Here is a 20,784-nt window from a genome sequence, read left to right on the forward strand (position 1 = left end):
CCCTCCCCCGGAGCACCGGCCGTGCCGGTGACGGTGGGAGGGTGGACGGGGACGGGTGACCCCTTCCCCCCGCCCCCCGCCGCCGTTACATAAGGGGTTACGTCAGGGCGCGTGGCCCCACTTTATCCCGCCGCCCCGCCCGTTCACACGCCGCCGCGCAGCGCCCGGCCCGGAGCCCGGCCCCGCGCCCCAGGTGAGCCCCGCGGGCGAGTCCCTCCCTTCGCCGCGCTCCCCCCCCCCCCCCCCCCCCCCCGCCGGTGCCCTGCCATGCTCGGCGAGGAGAGGACACACACACACCGGGGCGGCCGCCGCCGGGCGCCACCATCCCGAGGACCGGCTTGTTAGCACTGGGCCGGCGCGTACCACGGCGGCGGCGGCGGGGGGGGTGGGAGGTCCGACTGCCGCTGTGAGCCTCCGCCACGCTGAGTCATCCTTGGCGGCGCTGCACCCCGGCTACCGGCTGCGGGTTCGGAAAGCCGGCCCGCCGCCCCCTTCGCCCTCCCGGCCGCTGGGGGGAGGCCGGTTGCCGGTACCGTATCCCCCCCCCCCTCCCCCGACGTCGCGGTGGTTCATCCCGCGCCGCCGCGATTGGCCGAGCGCTTAAAGGGGCAGGCAGGGCGCGCTTTTCCGCCCTCCGACGCGGCGGCGCGTGCCCCCTCGCCCGCGCGGCGCTCCCCGGCGCGGCGCTCCCGGGCGAGGGGGGGGGGCGGGGGGCGGCGGTGGCAGGCGTGCGGCCCGCGGCGGTGCCATGGAGACGGCGGACGGCGGCCGCCGCGGGACACAAAGGGCGGGACGGCGGCGGCGGCGGCGGGCGGCGCGGCGGGGCCCCATGACGGCGGCGGCGGGGCCCGGCCCGGTTGGCGGCGGCGGCGCCCCACGGTACAGCCTGCTGGCTGAGATAGGCCGCGGGGCCTACGGCGTGGTGTACGAGGCGGTGTCGGGCCGCAGCGGCGCCCGGCTGGCGGTGAAACGGATCCGTTGCGACGCTCCCGAGAACGTGGAGCTGGCGCTGGCCGAGTTCTGGGCCCTGACGAGCCTCCGGCGGCAGCACCCCAACGTGGTGCGCTTCGAGGAGTGTGTTCTGCAGCGGCACGGCCTGGGGCAGCGCATGAGCCACGGCAACAAGCGCAGCCAGCTCTACCTGCGCCTCGTGGAGACCTCCCTCAAAGGTACCGGGACCCCCCGCACCGGCCTGGGCACTGCTCCAGCGCCGCCCTCCCGGGGTGTCCCCTCAGCCTCACCCCCCGGTTACCCCCTGCTGAGCACCCTGGGGCTGCCACCTCCCCGTTGTCACCAGCGCCCCCGCAGCAGGTACCCGCGGGGATAAGCCACGCGGGATCCCCTGGGGTCGTCCCCTTTCCTGCCCCTGGGGTGCCCTTCCCGGCCACTCACACCCCAGGTGCTGCTGCTGGTCCCTGGCTCCAGAGCACGACCCCATTGCCCGCATCCCTCTTTGGCATCGCCTGCTCTCAGCAGCTCCCCCCAGCTCTCACGACACCCCTCCTTCCACCTTGACTCACCACTTTTCCAGTATAACCATCCCTGGGCTCTCCTCTCGCCCCTGCCTGCCCTGGGGTCTCCCTGCACTGCCGGGGTACCTGCCCAGGCGTGCTCCCTGCTGCTCCCATCACCCACCTCCATGTGTCCCCATGGGGCTCCCCCACAGGGTCCCTCTGCTGCCCCAGCACCCTGCTCTGCTGCCAGCCACCCCTGTGGGACCTCTGCCCAGCATCACCTGTCCTGCACCCTGCCCTGTGCTGCATCCCTGGGCTCTGCTGCTGTGTCCCCACTACTCTCTCCTCCTCTGTGTGTGGCTCACAGGGACACCCCTTCCTAAGCCCCCACCCTGTGCCTCAGTAGCCCTGTGCCCTGCCCATGGGGTCCCTCCCTGTACCCTACACCTCTGCAGCCCCCCAGCCCTGTGCCCCTCCTCCTGAGGGACCCCATTGTCATCTTCAGGCTCAGACCCAGCCCTGGGGACTGTCCCTGTGTGCTGCCCTCAGCTCTTCCCTGCACCCCTTGCCAGCACTTAACTCCTCAGTTACATCCCCAGTCCTGGGGCTCCCTCCACTACCCTGAACTGCCCCACAGCCCATGCATGTCCCTTGGTGTGACCGGGCCAGAGACCAGTGAAGGTCCCCAAGGGGACACCTGATGCACAGCATCCCATCTCCTCTGAGGACCCCAAGGCTGCAGCCTGTTATGGTGCCCTGCCTGTTCCCTCAAGCTCTTACAGTTTTGGGACTGTTCTTCAAGCTCTCCTGTCACCATTCCTATGCCAGTGCTGGCTCTGTGGGGACAGCCCTGGAAGCACCAGTGCCTGCAGCCTGGGCTGACGCTCCCTCCTTCCCCTGAGGTCCCTCAGCAGCATTGTGGGACTGTGAGGAGTCACTTTCTTCTGCTACAGCTGATGATTGTGATGGTGACATCTCTGAAATGCTCCCTCCCTCCCCTTGCTCCCTTGGCTGCTTGTCAGACCCAGCTCTGCCAAAGTGCAGTGAAGGTGTGGAAAAATACCAGAGCCCTGTATCCTCAATGCCCCCATGCCCCCCCCAGCCTGCCAGAGCCAGCTCACCCCAAACCCTCTTTCCCCAAACTTGTGTGCCTGGACTCCCGAACACTCCTTGGGGTGAGCTCGGTCTCCCTGTGCCCACCCCTGCCACCCAGCTGAGTCCCTTAGTGTAGGCAGCCTTTAAACCCTGTAACCGGCACAGACTTCCTGCGAGGCTGCTGAGGTGCATCTTCCAAGCAAACCTCTGGCTCTGGCTGCCCCTGCCTTGCCTGTCCCCTCTGCGCTCTCGGGGGTGACACGTCCAGACCTGCCTGGCCCTACCCCATGCAGACCTGATCCTGCTCTCCCTTCACACTCCACACACAACTGCCCAAGGGAGCCTTCCCAAGAAGGACAGTGTCCTAATTTCTGTGTAGCCTGTGTTCTTCCTTCATGTGCTCCTGCAGGCACAACTCCTCGGGAGAGGAGCCAGCTCTTCCCTTCGTGTGCATGCCTGGCTGTAGTAAGTCAAGCTCTTTCTGGCAGGTACAGGTGTTTCCTGCACTCCTTTCTCATGTTGCACACCCCAAGAAGAGGTGGCATGGCTTGGAGAAAGCTCTTGTGCAGCTATAGGTGACCCCGACTTCCCTGCTGTGGGGAGGGCTTTGCCTGTCTGGGTCCTGCTGCAGTTCTCTGAAGAGGGGAGCAGAGCTGGGTTCTCCATCCCAAGGCTGGAGAGTAGCAGTTTCACTCCCCAAACCAGAGCGTGTTCTCCCCTCTATCTGCCTTCCTCCTGACTGCCCCCCAGGCTGTGTTGTGCTGGCCACAGGCTCCGGCAGAGGCTGTGCTTGTTGCCTTCCCAAGCTTTGGGTCTGATATTGCACCAATAAATATTTTCAAAGCTAAAGTTAGGGCTAGATGAGCCTCCCAGGTCTGCTTGCTCTCCGTCCCTGCCTGCAGCTCATGAGCTGTGTGCGTGGAGCTGCTGTGCTGTCGCTCCAGCTGAGGTAGCCGACTTGTAGCTGTGCTGCCGTGCCATTCTGCACGACCGCAGCTGGGCTATTTACAGGCCAGCACAGATGCTGTGCCAACATGCCGGGGCTCAGGGCGCAGGGGGGATTAGTTGGAGACCTTCTGAATCGGGAGCACAACTGTTGGGATACCAGGCGATGTTGGGTCTCGGCTACAGTGCAGAGCTCAAATCCTCTTCATTTTAATGAGTTGTGGAATAATAAATTTAGGGGCAGAGAGCAAAAAGGAAGCTGAAAGCCTGGCACTGTGCCTGGAGGACAGGCACATACTTGAGCGATGTGCTTGGTGTCCTGATACATGTGCACTTTCGAGGCTTGTGCATGGCCATGTGCCCATAGCAGTGGTAGAGCTGTCTTAATAAGAGAACAGGTATAAGGTGTTGCTTCCTAGCACGTCACCTGTGGGGCCACCAGTGCTCAGACTCGCTTGTGGGCTGCCCTGGCATCGCTCACACATGTTACCATCAGCCGGTGGACCCAGGCTTCGTGCCACTGGCTCTCATCTCTCTAGCACAGCCCCTTTGCATGGGGGGAGTCAGAGGTTACACACAATGGTGGGGAGGGGGATATTGGTTCTTCTGTCAGTAAGGGTTTTTTTCCACTCTGTCATGCTAAGCAAATTAGCAAGCTGTTAATGAGCTCCCAGGATGGGTTGTAGGAGGGCTGCTGCAAAGATGGAGAGGTTAGTGTATGTAGTCCGGTCCGGTGTCTGGGCGGGGAGCATGCAGGGATGCTTGCTTTGTGATGGAGAACAGGTCTTGCCTGCTGTCTGCATCACTTTAGCTCTTGGCTGCTTGACTTCAGTTTGCTAACATCTCATCTTTAGGAAGCTGTTTGCCATCTCTATGTTTAAAGCTGTTTGTTTTGAAGGCAGGAAGATGATTTAACGACTAAAACACTTTCAGATTATAGAAAGAAAATGAGGAAATATTACTCTTGGCTTAAGCCTCTCTGAGCAGTGCTCCACCCAAAGTGAAGAGCCTGGTGCTTGCAGCTACCGCTGGGTCGGCAGCATCCTCCCTGTGCTTGCTGAGGTTCAGGGGCCAAGTTTTAAATCAGAGCCTTAGTTATGCTAAAAACAAACCTTGGCTTGTCAGAGACAGCAGGTCCTGGCTGCTGGTGAGCTGATGTTTGAGCCACTTCTCTGCAGGAAGGGGTTGTCAGCAGTGCTGCTGTGTGAATATCCTTGATGCTCCTGGCCATGTATGATGGGCACAGGGATCTGCCATGCTCCCCATCAATGGTGTGGTTCCTGGCTGAGAAGAGCCAAACCCACGTTGGGATGCTGGGGGGAGCAGGAAAGCAAAGCCGTGTGCTCTGCTGCAACGTTGCGGGGGTTTAGCAAACCCGAGGTGGCAGCAGTGGTGTGAGCTGAAGCTGTCCTGGCTGTGCAAAGGGCTCCACTCCCAGGATGAGGAGCTTCTGCTTCAGTTCCCGTGCTGTCATGCTTGTCTTGGCTCATGCCAGAGATGCTTCTTTTCCTGGTCAACGTTTTGGTCTCCAGAGCTGAGCTGTCCTGTGCTGCTCCTAGTTGGTCCTTGGCCTTGCGTGCTGCCCCTCCAGCACTTGGGGGGGGGTGTGTGTCTCATTTGGCTCCTCAAAGCGCACCCAGGTCCCCATATCTCCAGCCTGTTCATGGTCCTTCCCATCCCCCAGAGCTAACCTTTACCTTCTGCTGAGGGCAAGGAGGTGCAGCCAAATCCTTCTGTTGTGCAGACTTTCATTTCCATAGCAGTAGCCATGGATACAGACTGTTTGTGCAAATAACCAATATTCCCACCCATACTGATCACTGACTGTTCCAGGCACGGGTGCTGGGCAGCCCAGGGCTTGGGTGTCTCTGGTAGTCCTTGGCTTTACCTGCTGCTGGAAGTTTGCTTTCCCAGATGCTCTCTAGGGCTTTGCTAAAACAAAACCCAACTTTGTCAGAAGGGTGGAGTTATTTAACTGCTTTCAAAACACTTGGGTCTGTCTGTGTGACTTAACTGTGGCAGAGGCGAGTGGTGTCCTCCAGCTTCTCCCTTATGATGCTTGAGGGTAAAAAAAAAAACAAACAAACAAAACCCAACAAAAACAGCAAAACTGGTTCCTAGAGCAAAACAATGCCCTGGTTGTGTGTGCAGGCTCTGCCTGTCACCTGGGTGCTCTGTGAAGGTGAACTGGGATCTGGCAGCAGGGTTTGCATCCTGGTATCAGCTGACAGGGCCAGATCTGCTGCTGGTGCTCCCCAGAGCATCACAGCATTGTGAGGGGATGCCCTGGGAGCACCGGTGGCAGACCTGGTCCCATTAGCTGATACGGTGCTTTTATATTTCTCGATGGATCTAGCTTATGTGCAGGAGAGTGGTTTGCTCGGGCAGGGGCATAGTGGAGTAAAACCTAGATGAGTTTGGAGCCAAGCTAGACCAGCGATGCTCTAAGCTTGAAGAGCTCAGTGAACATCTGGCGAAGGAAGAAGCTGTTCAGGACATAATACTGAGTAGCGGTACTCGCAAGTGAGGTTACAGTTATATTTGTAAGCGTGGCTGAGATTGCGCTCAGCATTTGCTACCTGAGTCTCCAGTTTCCTCTTTTTAAAGACCTCTTGACACTTAAGGAAAACTGTCTGAAGTGGCAGAGCTTCTCTAGCACAAACACAATGCTTAAATGCATAGATATAGTCTGGAAGAGCCAGCATGCTTTGACACTGGTGTGACAGCTCTTAGCAAGGCTGTACTGGCACAGCATTGATTTACTTGTGATTTACTCCTCACTTGCAGTTATACTAGTAAAGCATAAGGTACAAGCCAGCCTTTGCCTCTTGCAGCAGAGCTCAGGTGGGAGAGCTGGTGTTCGCATAAACTGATTTATTTTTTTTTTTCCTGGGGACTTGCTGCTAATTGTGCGTTTAGTCTCTGCTGCTTTGGCTGTCAGAGCCTGGGGAGAACTGCCTGACAGTAGTGCAGGAAAGTAACTCTCTGCTTCCAAGTTCCCTGCAAGCACCTGAGAAGGTGTGTGCTCAGTTTCACTCATGCGCCTGCACTTTGCTGGGAGCAAGTCCCTGAGCTGCCTCCTAGGCAATGGGCTCAGATAAACGTGGTGCTGGTGCGTGGCACTCGATGAGGTCCTAAAGCATGTGAAGCCATGGCAGTACCAGCATCACTGCTGGTACCCCGTGGTGCGATAGGTCCCGGCCACATTCCTAAGGCCTTTACTGTTGATGTAAACCAGACCCGTTTCTTGCCTGTGCTGAGTCAGTGTGGACATTTTGTAATGTGCCTGAAAAACCCACTCTTGTTTTTGTCCCTTTTGGTTAGGTGAGAGGATCCTGGGCTATGCAGAGGAGCCTTGCTACCTGTGGTTTGTCATGGAGTTCTGTGAAGGGGGAGACCTCAACCAGTACGTGCTCTCACGAAGACCTGACCCGGCCACAAACAAGAGCTTCATGCTGCAGCTGACCAGTGCCATTGCCTTCCTGCACAAGAACCATATTGTCCACCGGGATCTGAAACCAGACAACATCCTGATCACCGAGAAGTCTGGCACCCCTGTTCTCAAGGTGGCTGACTTCGGGCTCAGTAAGGTCTGCGCTGGCCTGACTGCTCGGGGCAAGGAGGGCGGGCATGAGAACAAAAATGTGAATGTGAACAAGTACTGGCTGTCTTCAGCTTGCGGCTCCGATTTCTACATGGCGCCCGAGGTCTGGGAGGGACACTACACCGCCAAGGCTGACATCTTCGCCCTTGGCATCATCATCTGGGCCATGATTGAGAGGATAACTTTCATTGATGCGGAGACCAAGAAGGAGCTGCTGGGGACCTACATCAAGCAGGGGACCGAGATTGTGCCTGTTGGGGAAGCGCTGCTAGAAAACCCAAAGATGGAGCTGCACATCCCTCAGAAACGCAGGACTTCCATGTCCGAGGGAATCAAGCAGCTCTTGAAAGACATGTTGGCTGCTAACCCACAGGATCGACCTGATGCCTTTGAGCTTGAAACCAGAATGGACCAGGTTACATGTGCTGCTTAAATTCAGGGCAGGGCACAGCTGTGCTTTGCAGCTGGGTAAGTGATCCACAGTTTTTCTATTATTCTGTCTGCTGTACCAGCCTGATAATGCACTTTGTGACACAAAAGACTCTTTTATGTTCCCAGTTATTTCTATAGTGACTCATCAGAGTGCTGCTTCTGAGGTTTTTTTCCACCTATTCTACTGCAAAAATAAAGTAGAGGTGGGAAACAGAATTAGCAGCTGCATGTCCCACTGCTGCCTAAAGGCCCAGCGGAGCTGGCAGGGCTGGGCAGGAGCCCTGCTCCTTGGAGGTCCTGGCCAGTGGCTGAGACACACTGGTGCATGGCAGAGACCTGTGAGCACCTTCTTTGGGTATGTCTCTTTCTCCCCGGGGGCAGGGAAGGAGCTGCCAGTTCAGTCTCCTCTGCTGTGTGGTATAATTTCTGTGGTCAGCGCAGTGAGCACCTTGCTGTCTGGCACAGTCCCCTTCCCCTCAGACTCAGACAGGACACCTTGGGGCTCAGCTGGCTGGGCGAGCAGGCACTGAGTGGAGCGGCACGTCTGTTTCTGTACAGACAAAGCTGTTTGCTTTCACCGACGAGGCACGTGGGGTCTGTCTTGTGGGTCTGTTTCGTGGGTCTGTTTCATTTCCTTGCTAAAGGCAAGACTTCCCTTTGGTGTGAGCTGCAGTTGCCCAAACCCAGTAGGATGCTTTGGTCCCCCGTGTCTGAGTTTGTAGACTTGTAGACCTGTGTCTGCTCAGGAAGGAAGCTTACAGAACAGTTGTGCTGAGGCTGACCTCAGCTCTGTTCAAGCAGAGTCCCTTCCTTCCTCCCCCAGCTTGGTTCCTAAATAGTCCCAAGCTCAGAGGTCTTGCTCCAGGGGCCTGAGTGGTCACACATGGTCTGGAAGGACCCCAGGATGTGGGGCAGCTGGTGATGTCATTAACCAGTGATACCGAAGGACTGGGAGGTGGTGTCTGCATGGCAAAGCAGTTTGTAAACAGGAGCTGTTACTAGGCATTCTCCTGGCCAAATGCTTCAATGAAACCAAAAAAATACAGATTACAAGGGGCGAGGCTGATGTCTTCCCAGCCCAGGGCCTTTCTCAGGCTCCTGCAGAGCCACCAGGCCCTTGCAGGTCGCAGGAGACATCTGGGAGCCTGCTCGTGTTTGGCGCTGGCATTGCAGCTTGGGCTCCAAGCCCATACCTCACCCCAAACCCCCACAGATCCTGCCGGACCAGAGCAGATCCCAGCTACGGGAGAGCAGAGAGGGACGAAATGGCTGCCCTAGCCAGCAAACACTCAGCCCTCACCCTCGCAGCCCACGGCTGTGTGCCTGGCCCGCTCCCGAGAACGAGCCTCCAGCAGCAGGGTGATGGGAAGGTGGGGATATTTTGGGCAGGTTTTGCTAAAAAAAAAACCAAAACAAAAACAAAAAAACCCAACCAAAAAACAAAAGCAAACAAAACCCAAACACAAAACAACAACCAAACACCCTCATGGCTGCCCACCTGAGCCTTCTCCCTGAGCTCATGTAAAGCAGCGTGCTGCCTGTCCCCTCTGTGTGTTTGTGCCCACCCAGGTGAGCTTTGTGCTGTATGCAGAGCAATAGCAATATAGAAATGGGAAGGCCCGCTGGTAGGTCTAGTTCTGTCACTGCTGGTTTGTCCCATCTGCACACCAGGCCCCCCCCCCGCAAAATATTTAACACCCTTAAGACTCCAGTGCAAGTAATTGATGCGACTGCTTATGCCTGGGGCTGAGGCTTGGTACTGGTCCCAGTGCAAGTGTGGGCTGGGGATTAGGGTGGGGGAGCGAATCCGCAGAGATGGGAGCCCTGGAGCTGGGTGTGATCCGGTCCTGGGGCGAGCGCAGGGCACCCCACCTTGCGTGCCAGGCTGAGGTGTGGGGCTCCTGGCTGCTGGGAGCGGTGCTGCTGCTCGCCGAGGGTCGGGGTTCGCCTGCTGCCATCTGCCATCGCTCCCTGCCATGATGCTGCTGAGTTACACAACCAGCCCTCGCCCTGCGGGGAGAACTCATCCTGCGCAGATCTGCAGAACAGTACATGCAGGGATAACAAACACCAAGGGGACAGTCCTACCCGGGGGCTGTTTGCTTAAAACCCAGCTGCCTTCTGCAGCCTCCCCGCTACCCACCCGTGGCCGGAGCCAGCCGTGAGTCTGCACCGAGAGCTCTTGTGGGTGACGCAGCTGCGGCGGTGAGGGATGCGCTTGCATAACGCAACCTGGCATCCCTAGCGCGGCTGCTTGGCCCAGATAGGAGCCCGGCGCTGGCCATATGTTCACCGCAAACCCAGAGCTTTGTGCTGTGGGGAGCAGTCCTCTGGCTTGCTTATGGGGCAGCAGGATATTTGGTGTGCCTTCCTATAGGGTTTGTCTAATGTGTTGTGTAGCTTTGTGCATTCCTATCAGCCTACCTCTGGCTCCTAGTAAATGCAAATCTTAAATCAGAAACCTGCTTGAGAAGCTAAAGTAGGATTTAGAGCAGGGCCTGAATTCTGCTCTCAGGTAATTTGACTGAGAAACTCAAGTAACCTCTTACAGCTTAATTGTGGCACTGGCGTGAGCTTATAGGCTGCTGGGTCATGCAGGAAGTTCTTCCCTCGGACAGCTTCAGCCCCTGCTCAGCCTTGTTCCATGTCATAACCTGGAAAACCATAACCCTTCCTGACCCAGGCAGTCAGATTTTTGCTTAGTCTTTGGCATGGCCGCTGACCCCTTAGGATTGTTTTTTCATGTCCCAACAGCTTTGCCTTTAGCTCAGCCTCGGATGCTGCATGCACCTGCCAGTCAGCAGGCTTCATGCTCTGTTACCCTTCCAAAATGCAGTTATGAAATGTCAGTTCTCAGCTGGGAAATTGTTTCTGGCTTGGTGTCTGGGGAGGAGATGAGCCTGCTTATCCCTTGCTCTCCTTGCCCAGGGGCGGTAAAGGCCAGCAGAGGTGGGCAGCATTTCGGTGGGGAGAAGGAAAGTCTTATCTCATTTGAACTTTCTGCTTCCCCACCCTCTGCAGCAAGTTTATCTAAAGCCCCAGATCGCTGCTCCCAAAAGCATGCCTTTTGGGCAAGGAGGACAAAAGCCTTTTTATAGTGCAATTAGGGAGTGGCTGGATTGTGCGAGTACCTGCTGATTCTCTTGATTGCCGTGGATAGCCCGGCACTGTCCCTGCAGGCACACTAAAGGAGTATTTCACCCCTCCACGTCCATACTGGGAGTCTGGGGCTGCCCTCCCCCTCCTCTGTTCCTACAATGGGAACATAGTTTTCTTTGCGTGTCTCTTGTAGCTGCCCTCCAAGTTCCCAGGGCAGGCGAGGGGGCTCCCGTGGACCCTGCTTCGGTGGGATGCTCTGATGCTGTGGGGCTGTGTAGTGTGGTTGAGCAACGCTCAGAGAAGTTGCTGAGGAGCGAGGTACAGCGAGAGCGCGGGCTGTTTGCTCGCTGGAGTGGCACCAGTGGTCTCAGCCACAGAAACAAGGGGAGCAGTGGCAGCGTCACCCACCACTTGCAGTTATGCATTTAAGAGACTTTGTTGTTTTAGTTCATGTAGGATATCCATCTGCAATGGTTGTGATCAGTGTGGAAGGCAGCTTGTTCTGATAGATCGTGTTCTGCGATGGTTTTGCTGTGGATAAAACAGTAGGTCTGGGCTTTGGAGTGGATGCTCAAGGTGAGTGGCAGGAATCTGTGTGTGGCGTGGTGCAGCCTGCACCATCTCGGCTGCCTTCGGCAGGAAGGTATCTGAGGTGAAGGCCAGCCTGACTCACTCCAGCACTCCTCTGTCACTGGTTCCGATCATTCCAGTTTCAGCTGAAAGTAACTGTTTGCATTTGCATTGTTCTCTTTGCGTTTTCAAAATGCAACAGGAGCTGATGCTGAACAAGCTCATCTGCTCTCCCTGCATGACGGTGTCTGCACCCGGCGAGAGCTCTCTGGTGCTGTGCCCAGCCGCTCCTGATAAACTGCTGCCCTACAGAATTTCAGACCTGAAGGACAGGGATGGGGAGCCCATCAGCAGCATCTCTGCGAGCTGTCAGTGATGTCTTGTCTGTTAGTACCACTCAACTCAAATTTTACCATGTGGTAAAAGTGCCTTGACCCCCTGGCCAGGAACAGGGCAGGAAGGCAAGGAAAAGAATAGCAGTTTCATTTCTGAAATAATGTTGGATTTGACCTCAGTCTGTTTTCGGTGTGGTTTGTTAGTCTTGGCATGGACAAAAGCCATGGGACAGTAAAAGCAAGGTCAGATCTTCTTCTTGGCTGTAGCCGCGGGTGCAGCATCGCAGGGCCACACTGCGGAGTGTGCACATCTTTCTGGGCAGTGTTGGGTTCTACCTGGGGAGAAGCAAAGCCCTGAGGGTGAACTGGATCACCTCTGGCCAGATGTGTTATTGTTTGCATTTGCTCGAAGTCATCCCTGCTCTCCCCCCTGTGAATTTAAGGTTGGATTTAAGGAAGCTCCTAAAGGGTGTGCTGCAAATAAATGAGGAGAGCATGAGGAAGGATTTAAAAGACAAAGCAGGCCCTCAGCCCCATTCCCTGGTACCCTGTGTTCCCATGCAGGGGCAGATAACATGATTGACAAGAGAAGGTGCTGGGTTATCTCTCTCTGCCTTGCGCTGAGCCCTCAGCTACCACGCAGACTGCACTGCCATCTCCTATCTCTGCTGTGACCCACGCATTAGTGTCATTTCCTTAGGTGCTGGATGAGGACTCTGGGGACTGCTGGTTCATATCTTCCTGATGCCGAATGAACATTCGAGCTGATTAAAACTATAAGTGGCATCAGTGGAGGGATTAAAAGCCCTTGAACAAACTCCTGAAACAGTGTGCATCAATGGAGTGAGCTCTCCTGTCTCAGTGTGTGAGCTCGGGGCTGCTCAGGCAAGCTCCTTCCCTGAAAATGTTCCTATGCCAGGGAAGCACAAACAGAAATGCTGCCCTACTTACTAATGAAGCTACTTCCAGAAAATTCCTGACCTGATGTCCTGGTGCCTCTTGTAAGCCTGCCTTCTCAAACAGAAGGGTGCTTTTCTGATTGCAGCCTGCAAAGGCAGCATCTCCTGGTGAACCTCTCCTGAAAAGCAACGTGCCCATTGTCCTGGCTTCTGCTCTGAGCAGTAGAGGCAGCCCCTTTAGAAATGTGTTCTTTGGGCATGGATTTCTTTAATGAGATTTCCTAGGGCTGAGAGATTTGAGTAATTTGCTGGGCAGTGGCAGTTTTCCTTCAGCAGGTCTCTCCCACTGCTCTGTTGCTCTTACTCTGCATCTCTGCAGAGCCCCTTGCTTGTTCCTGGTGGGAGAGGTGAACACTCATCCCCTATTTTTTCCATGTAACTTTGCTCAGAGCTCAAGATTGGGGAAAAATTAAACTGCTAAGTCCTGCAAAATTACCACCTGTGCATAGGACTTGGGGTGATGAAGTGAAGCAGGGCCCTCCCCTTGGGTTGAAGGTTTGCACATGTTCCAGAGACTTCCAGCCCTGTCCCTTGCTGCAGGAAGCCCTTGAGGTGCCACTGAGCCGAGCTGGCAGCAATGGGGAGACCCCCAGCTCCCTCTGTCAGCCAGGTGGGTCCCAGCTTTCATCAAACCATCACCACTGCTTCCCAGCACAGCCCCTGGCCTCAGCTCTGCTGGTCCCTCCCTCCTGAAGGCTGTGAATACCTGGATGATGTATTTCCGGTACAGAAGTGACATCTCATGCCATGTGTGCTGTTCTGCTGTTCCTCTGCTGGGTCCAGTGCTGCTGCTGGATGGGATGTCCATAGGGAATTTGCTGGATTGCGAATAAACGGGGTGGAAAATGTTGGTGGCTTACCTGTGGGGTTGAGAATTTCTGCATCCCTGAGCCTCAGAGCGCAGGAGGGTGCTGTGCCAGGGCTGCAGATGAATCACTGCAGGACCCTTGGTGCTATAGGGGCTGTGGGGGATGCTGTGCACAGGGGCTTGGGCCAGAGCAGCGACTGTGCAGCACAGATCTGCCTGTTTTTCCCTAAAATCCTTGGCACTGAGCATCCTCATGAGCTGTTTCAAGCACAGCAGGGCCATGCTGTGAACCCATCCTGCTCTGCTTTCAGTTGCACCAAATGGATTTTAACCACCTCTTGCAGTGCCACTTGAGAAGCCGGAGCTGCTGCTGACGCACAGGGTGAGTGGTGCAGGGTGTCCCCAGTGTCGGCTTGTTCCACCTTTCCCGGTGGAGGACTGGGAGCCAGCGCTTGTGGGTGCATCGTGTGGACCCTCAAGGCTGGGCTCTGCTGTGGTAATGCTCGTCCTGGTTCTGGCCAGGCTATCACTGCAGTGAGCCCCACAGGATGGGGCTGTGTTATGGGCTGTGGGGTGATGCTCAGCCCATCCCAGCCCAGCCCAGCCCATGCAGTGGGGCAGCTGGATGTGGGCTGACCTTGGCAGCGTGCTCCGTGCAGGGCTGTCTGAATTGCTCCTGAGGGAGAAATAACTGTAAACAGAGTGTAGACCCATGGTGCCTGGACCGATAACAAAAGCACTACAAAGCAGAGGGATGCTGCAACACCTATCTCAGACTAACTGGGACCAGTGGGAAGGCGCTGGGAGTGGGTGCCTTTTCCACAGTGGTGTCCTCCAGCCCTGCTGCCCAGCAGCCGGATGACTCCAGCACCAATCCAGTTACTATTGCACCCTCCACCTGGTGCTGCTGTTCGTAGGCGCTGCTGTTTGCAGTGACTGTTGGGGCTGTGTAACGAGAAGGCGTGCGCTCTTCTTGAGTTCTCCCAGACCCTCAAATGATGCTCGATTAGGGCTTGGGATGAAAGGAGAGGTGCGGTGAGCACACTGAACTAACGATCCTGCTTGCTTTCCCTACTTGCAGTCTGGGTCAGGTGGCAGCAGGAGCACTGGCAGGACGTTGTCACAGTGTGGTAACTGGGACAAAACCACTGACATACCTGACCTCTCTCTCTCCTTTCTTGTTTTTCTTGCAGGTCTATTTACCAGGGACCCACAATCTCCATTATTTATGTGCAACGAGGGAAGTCAAAGATAAGGGAAGATGATGATATGGAAGATCCCTGGTCTGCAGGATCTCTGGCAATGTGAAATCTTTGGGTGTTATTTGGTTTTGTTGGGAAGGGGTGTTCTGGGGATGCAGGACGGGGCTGTATGAGCCTGTAGAAGAGCACAAGCTGGCAATTGTCATGCTTATGAAACTTTTAAACAAGATCCAGAGAGCAGAGCTTCTATTGCCCAGCCCTCCCTGTATCTCCTGTACTGCCATTTGACTCAGTAGATGTTTCTAGAGGAGACCTGGTTCCATAAGGAGGTGGGGATTGGCAGCCTGGCAGCGAGGTGTGCTGCCAGGCACCAGCTCTTCAGTCCAGCTGGGCACAACTTTGGGTTTAAAGCTGTTGCTTTTGCCTAGGGGAAATGGGAGCACAGTGATTGCTAGGTTTGCACTGGCGGTGCAATGGTTTAGAAAAAGTGAGTCTCTCTCAGACCACGTGTTTGCAAGCAGCTAAATAATTTCATGGCCAGGCAGCTTCTGAATAGGTGGATGCTGCCCAGGCTGTGGGCAGTTGACATTAGAATAGAGTAGCATGAACAAGCTGGAAAGCCATTTGCTAAGGCAGGTCTGCTGCTGCGACAGGCAGACCTTCGTTCTCCCCAACCTGGATTTCACTAGCGACACTTGTTACAGACTTTCCCTACAGAGAGCAACAGGCAGCCCCAAAATACTTTTTTTCAGGTGGACATTGTCTGCATAGAAGAGAAACGGAAAGCAGTCCACTGCTCTGTTCCATGTAATGCCAGACTTCAGTAGCTGGGAACAATGCTTGGGAGAAGAGGAGTTTTGGCCGAAACAGCTCATGGGCTGGATTCTAACCTCCCGTGAAACACTTCCCTGCTAGAGGGCTATGTCCTGGAAGCAAAGCCACTGGTTAGGGTTGGTTGCAGTACAGCTCAGGTAAGGAGATTGGAACCTCAGGCTGAGCAGTTAATACTGGATTTCCTTGTTTATATATAGAGCAACACTAATATTCAGGGGCTGACCCTGTGGTAACGGTTTTTAGACTTTGCTCACTGTAAATGCAAAGCACCACCTCTTCTCCACCCTGCAAGTTCTGCACTGACTAAAACATTTCTCACCAGGCTAAATCACCCGGGAGCAGTTTGAGGAGTGGGCTGCTCTGACCCAGCATCACTCACAGCCTGCCCAGGCGCTCAGCCCTTACTGCAGCTGGAGCTGGCCAGGGCCACAGGCAGGAGAGGGTCCCTCCTACCCCCTCGTCCCCAGCTGTGGGAACTGTTCCTTGCCTGTCCTTGTATCTACTCAGTGTACTTTGCTGACCTCATGGGAATAAGTGGAAATGGAGGAAATTCAGGTGGGCTAAAGCAGGGAATGGAGGGAGGGGTTTCTTTTTTTTCCCTCTTCCTTTGGTTCTAGGACACAAAGTTAAGGCTGTTGCTGCAGGAAGGCCAGGGCCCTCTTACAAGGACGATGCCAGGAGGCTCCAGACCATCTGTCTATGACTTGTGAAGGTTAGGACATCACAAATTCAGCGCCAAGCCCCTGTTCCCACGCTGCTCTTCTGTTTGTTCCTGGGGACGCTTCTGTGGGATGTGGCCGGCCATAGTCAGACTGTGGCTGTACAGGCTCCTTCCAGGGGTCTGAGCAGTTTGCTCAGCAGGCGCTGTCCTTGGCCCTGGCTGCAGAGCACTCGCGGGGGCTCTGGACGGCACCTTGGCTGCTCTCATTCCTCTCTGACTAGCAGCAGGTCCCCACAGCGGCTGTGCCAAGAAGCTGCCGGTGGGTTTCTCCCCCAGCTCCCGGGGGGGGGGGGCTTGCAGTGAGACAAGAGCTGAACCCTGTAGTTACAGCATTAGTGCCCTGATCATTGGGCCATCCTTCCTCCACCTGACAGAGCCTTTGCTCCCGACTGTTATAACTGTAATAACCTAACCATGGCTTGAACAGGTGCGGTAAGAGGGCTTTATCTCCCAGCCCTGCTCACGTGGCTTTGTCTGCTGGAAGGGCCCTTCGCCAGGTGTAACATCCCAGTTGAAGGGAGCTTCCTAGCAGGAGGTTTCTGTCACCCATCTCTCTGGGGACAGGGTGAGCCCAGCAGGCAGCTCCTGTTTGGAGAGCAGGCAGGCAGCATCCAGGCAAGCCCTGGGAGCGTCAGCCCTCTTGGTCCACCACCATTTCAGGCCATCTTCAAACCACACGTCTCCACCTCAGCTTTTGCGTTGCAGATGTGTTTTTAAAGCAGCTTGATGTTAGTGAGCTAGACCGTAGTGCCTTATTTAGGATTTAGCAAACACTCCTGAGGACAAGTCCTAGGGCTGCTAGCCTTTGGCCAATACGGATGTTTCCCTGATTAATTTACCCTTTTAAGAGCATTTGTCCCTGACGATTTTGCTGCTCTTTGTGCTCAACTCCTGAGACTATACAGGAACCTGCCTTGTGTTTACAGCTCCCAGCATTCTCTCTTCCCAGTTACTTTGGCCCAGACCAGCACTCCCTCTAGAACAAGGTGGGAACTGGGAACAGCTCAAACCTGCATGTGCTATGGGATGGAGGATGTTTAGGCTTTTTTTTTCCCAGGTGGGTCTGTCAGGCAGCTCCTGGCCAGCTCTTGCAGGCTGAACTTCTCCCTCCGCTGTAGATGTTCTTGACATTAGGATGTGCTGCTGGGAAATGTCAAGCTTAAGAAAGCAGCACTGAGACTGCAGCCTATTGCCCAGCCCAGGGCCATGCTGTCTCCATCTCTTCCTGGCTGCAGTGAGGCTGAGCATCCAGGTGGCGGGAGGGTGCTCTGGTCAGTATGGGGGGAGCCAAGTACCCTCTCTAAACCCTGCCACCCTCCAGGCTTGTGGGGAACACAGCTGGTGCCCGTACCGGGGAAGCGATTGTATGAAACTGTTTACTTCTATGCTGTTTACAAGAGTGATATGGGGTGGGTGGGGGGAACAAGCCAAGCCTCAGGAGGATTGGGAAACATGTTATCTGTACCAGCCTGCAGCAAGGCTGACGCTGCTGGCATCGTGCAGGTGTCACGGGGATCTCCCAGCCAGCTTTGGTCCATGGGGAGGAGAGAGCAGAGATGGCTCTAGCCTTGAGGGGTTAGATTAGCTCCCCCTTGTCCCCTTGCTGCTGTGTTTGAGGTTCAGCAGTGCTAGTGACAGATAAGAGTTACCCCTGTGGTCTTCCTTTACTCCTCAGGACCCAGCTCCTTCACATATCAGAGGCTCCCAGAGCCTTTCTGGAGCAATAAGACTTAAAACAAGCATTACCATCATTGTGGAAATCCTCCATTGTGAGCGTTGTGTGTCTCCTCTGTATGCAGTACTGAGTCTGGATTTAAGCCTGCCAAGCATCGTGGGCCAGCTGCGTCAGGGCACGGACTGGGATATGTTTCCCTGTGCTTTCTGCAGGTCATGAGAGCAGGGAAACACGTTGCTGCTTTCCCTCGTTCCCCCAGGTGTGTGCTGCCCAGCCTTCACACTACAGCTGCCTGAGGTGAGGCAGGCTCCTGCTTCCCTTTTGGCGATGCTGCTGCAGGACGGGCATGCCGGCTCAGCCGTGTGCCACAGGAGCGTGCTGCCGTGCTTTCCCCTGGCTCCTTGCAGCCTCCCATCCCACCAGCCAGGCTGCACAGGTCCCAGGCTCAGCAGAGGGGCAGCATCTGGGAAGCAGAGCCGCTGGCTTCCTCGGCCATGGGATGCGAGCGATGCTCATGCTGCTGGCTCCCTCAACGAGGCAGTGCTGGGAGCTGTCGCTGGTGGTGGGGTGAGCTGTGCTGGCGGTACCTCTGCTGCTCAGTCAGTTACCGGGCTCATCCCAGCATGTGGCCCTTCAGGTCTAAAAGCATTTCCCACTTCAGAGTGGGTGTCGGGGCAGTGGGCGCAGCTGGAAGGAAAGCACAGAGAGATGCTCTCCTCCAGCTGTGACCTGACAAATCCTGCTTCTCTGTTGCTACCCAAGTGCTTTTATCTCTGAGGGTGATATCCAAGCTGCTGGAAGAGTTGGCAGGGGCCACAGGGGAGTGCTTGATGTCCCTGTTCTGGCACCTGCAGCTGCCCAGCCCACTGTGGGCCTTCAGCTCATTCATCCAGCTAAGCACAGCAGCTTTGCAGAGGAGCTGCTGCCCTGCCGTGCTGGGGGGTGCTGAGGCCCCAGTGGTGCTGGGTGAGCCCTGGGACAGGGGCGTACTGGCCCAGTCCTGCTCCAGGCTCCCCCCTCATCCTGCAGCTCCTGTGCTGAGCTAGCAAGAGCAGAAGGCTTAAACCCAGACTCCAAATTAAAGATAATGGTACTAGTAAATGAATCTGTATTTTTCTTTTTTTTTTTTTTTTTTTTGCACAGAAGCTGGTAATCTAGGACCTATGTGTGAACAACTTTATATCTATTTTTTGTACTTGGTTTACTTGGCTTGGTATGAGATGTTCTATTTAAGTTCTTTGAACACTGTGGATACCCTGATGTGTATGAGTGGCAGAGGCTTTGTAAATTAAGAAACGATTGTGTGAATAAAGCTATTTGGTGGGGTTGAAAAGCCACACACAACTTGAAACACAAGCTTTGTGCGTTTGTCTTCATCCGTGCTGCTGGCAGCGGGTTTGCGAGGAAGCAGGGTCCCTGAGCAGAGCTGGGCAGACCAAGGCACTAAAGCAATTCTGGCTCCATCCCGCAGGACAGGTAACCGGCCTGACCCCGGGGGCTTGGGGCACTAAACCAAGGCACGGTGGCCAGTGCCAACCAGAACATGGCTCCCTGGCGTGAGGCACCCGTGGCCATTTATCCTCACCTTGGATTAGGATTAGCCCCATTCTCGCTGCAGACACCAAGTAGGCCACGGCGATTAGCGGGGTGGGCGAGCTCAGGCTCTGCTGCACGCTGCCTGCGGGAATGCCTCCCGTTCCTGCCTCGTCCCCCGCAGCCCCGCTGTTTGGGAGGCAAAGAGGATGAGCAGCCTCTTGCCCAGCTGGCCACCTGCTCTGGAGGTGGCTGCAAACCCAGCAAGGAATGTGCCCTGCAGAATCGCTGCTTTAGTAACCACAAATGTGTTCTCCCTTTGCACAGATGCTCTGCCGCAGGTCCCAGATGCACAGACCAGAACCACAGCAGCTGGGAGCCCCCATAGCCCCATTTCTAGCCGGGACCCCCAGTGCCATGGTGACATTCATGGTGGGAAAAGCACAGCAAGGCTCAGCTGCATCCTGCAGCAGCAGGAAGTTTTCCTTTGGCCGGGGAGCATCAGCCAGCGATTTCCCGTGTGTTGAGCAGCTTGGGGCCACCCTGAGCTGGCATGGGACACGGTGTCCTGGCATGCGGGGCCACGCACCGTCGCCCGCCAGCCCTTGTGTAACAGCCCCGCAGCCTCGTGCGACCCTGGGCAGCTGCAGCACCCGCTCTGGGACGTGCCGAGCGGCCAGTCTCCCCTCCTGCTCCCCCTCCGACAGCCCCAGCGCTGCTGGCCACGTGGCTGCGGGCTCCCCCTGCACGGCCATCAGCATTGTGCTCCCTAATCACTCCCGACAGGGACAGAAAATGGATCCTTTCATCGCAGTGGGGCTGGTCAGCCCCGGCTGGAGTGATGCTGAGGTGCCAGAGCTGCCCCACTCACTGGCAGGCAAGGGGGGGCCCAGGCCACATTTCCTTCTGGCCCCCCAGCTTCCAGCTGGTTTATCTCAGGGCCGAGGGGCATTGACTGTATGGCACCCACTGTGAGGGGAACCCCGGGTGCTCAAATGTCTTCCCCAGTCCTGCCCAGAGCATCCTGCCTGCAGGCAGGGAATGGGCTGGAGCACACTGGCAGCGGGTATGGGACAAGCCCCAAGACTGTCCCTGTCCTGGTGACAAGTGCAGCTGCAGAGAGTGGCTGTGCCACACTGCTGTCCCCTACCACATGCACTCGCCCCCAAAGTACCCAGCACAAATGCTGCTGCACCTCCGGGCAGGCTCCTTCTGCTCTCATGGCTTCGCTCTGTTTTAAGCTGCACCAGTGACAAGGATAGTTTTGCCCACCTCCAGGGTCATGGCATCACGTACTTCTCCGTGACCAGACACGTACCGTGCCCTGTGAGCTCCCACGGCCCCCAGCACTCGTTAGCTCGTAAACATAATAAAGATGAAGTCCAGGAGGAGCTTGAGGGTGAGCCCGGGCCACCTTGCACGTGTGCTGCCACGCTGCAGGTGAGAAGCTGGTAAGGGCAGGTGACCACACGGCACAACCAGCAGCCAAAAAGCTTTTAACATCATTAGCAGAGAGAG

The 20,784-nt window shown here is 56.1% G+C and overlaps 1 protein-coding gene across 1 annotated transcript; it reads left to right on the forward strand.

Annotated features, from left to right (window-relative positions):
- Positions 1 to 622: 622 nt before the first annotated feature.
- On the forward strand, positions 623 to 19,086 carry STK35 (serine/threonine kinase 35). The gene is made up of 3 exons (XM_037402732.1): positions 623 to 1,169; positions 6,819 to 7,566; positions 14,495 to 19,086. The coding sequence occupies exons 1-2, from the start codon at positions 749 to 751 to the stop codon at positions 7,529 to 7,531; spliced, it is 1,134 nt and encodes a 377-aa protein (XP_037258629.1). The 5' UTR covers positions 623 to 748; the 3' UTR covers positions 7,532 to 7,566; positions 14,495 to 19,086.
- Positions 19,087 to 20,784: the final 1,698 nt, after the last annotated feature.

The sequence above is a fragment of the Falco rusticolus genome, chromosome 10 (assembly GCF_015220075.1).
Source record: "Falco rusticolus isolate bFalRus1 chromosome 10, bFalRus1.pri, whole genome shotgun sequence".
In the NCBI taxonomy this organism is placed as follows: domain Eukaryota; kingdom Metazoa; phylum Chordata; class Aves; order Falconiformes; family Falconidae; genus Falco; species Falco rusticolus.

Bases quoted from the DNA above. Each gene is read 5' to 3' on its own strand.
- STK35 (XM_037402732.1), top strand. From the start codon at position 749: ATGGAGACGGCGGACGGCGGCCGCCGCGGGACACAAAGGGCGGGACGG. The intron at 1,170-6,818 runs GTACCGGGACCC...CCTTTTGGTTAG, and splicing joins CGTGGAGACCTCCCTCAAAG to GTGAGAGGATCCTGGGCTAT.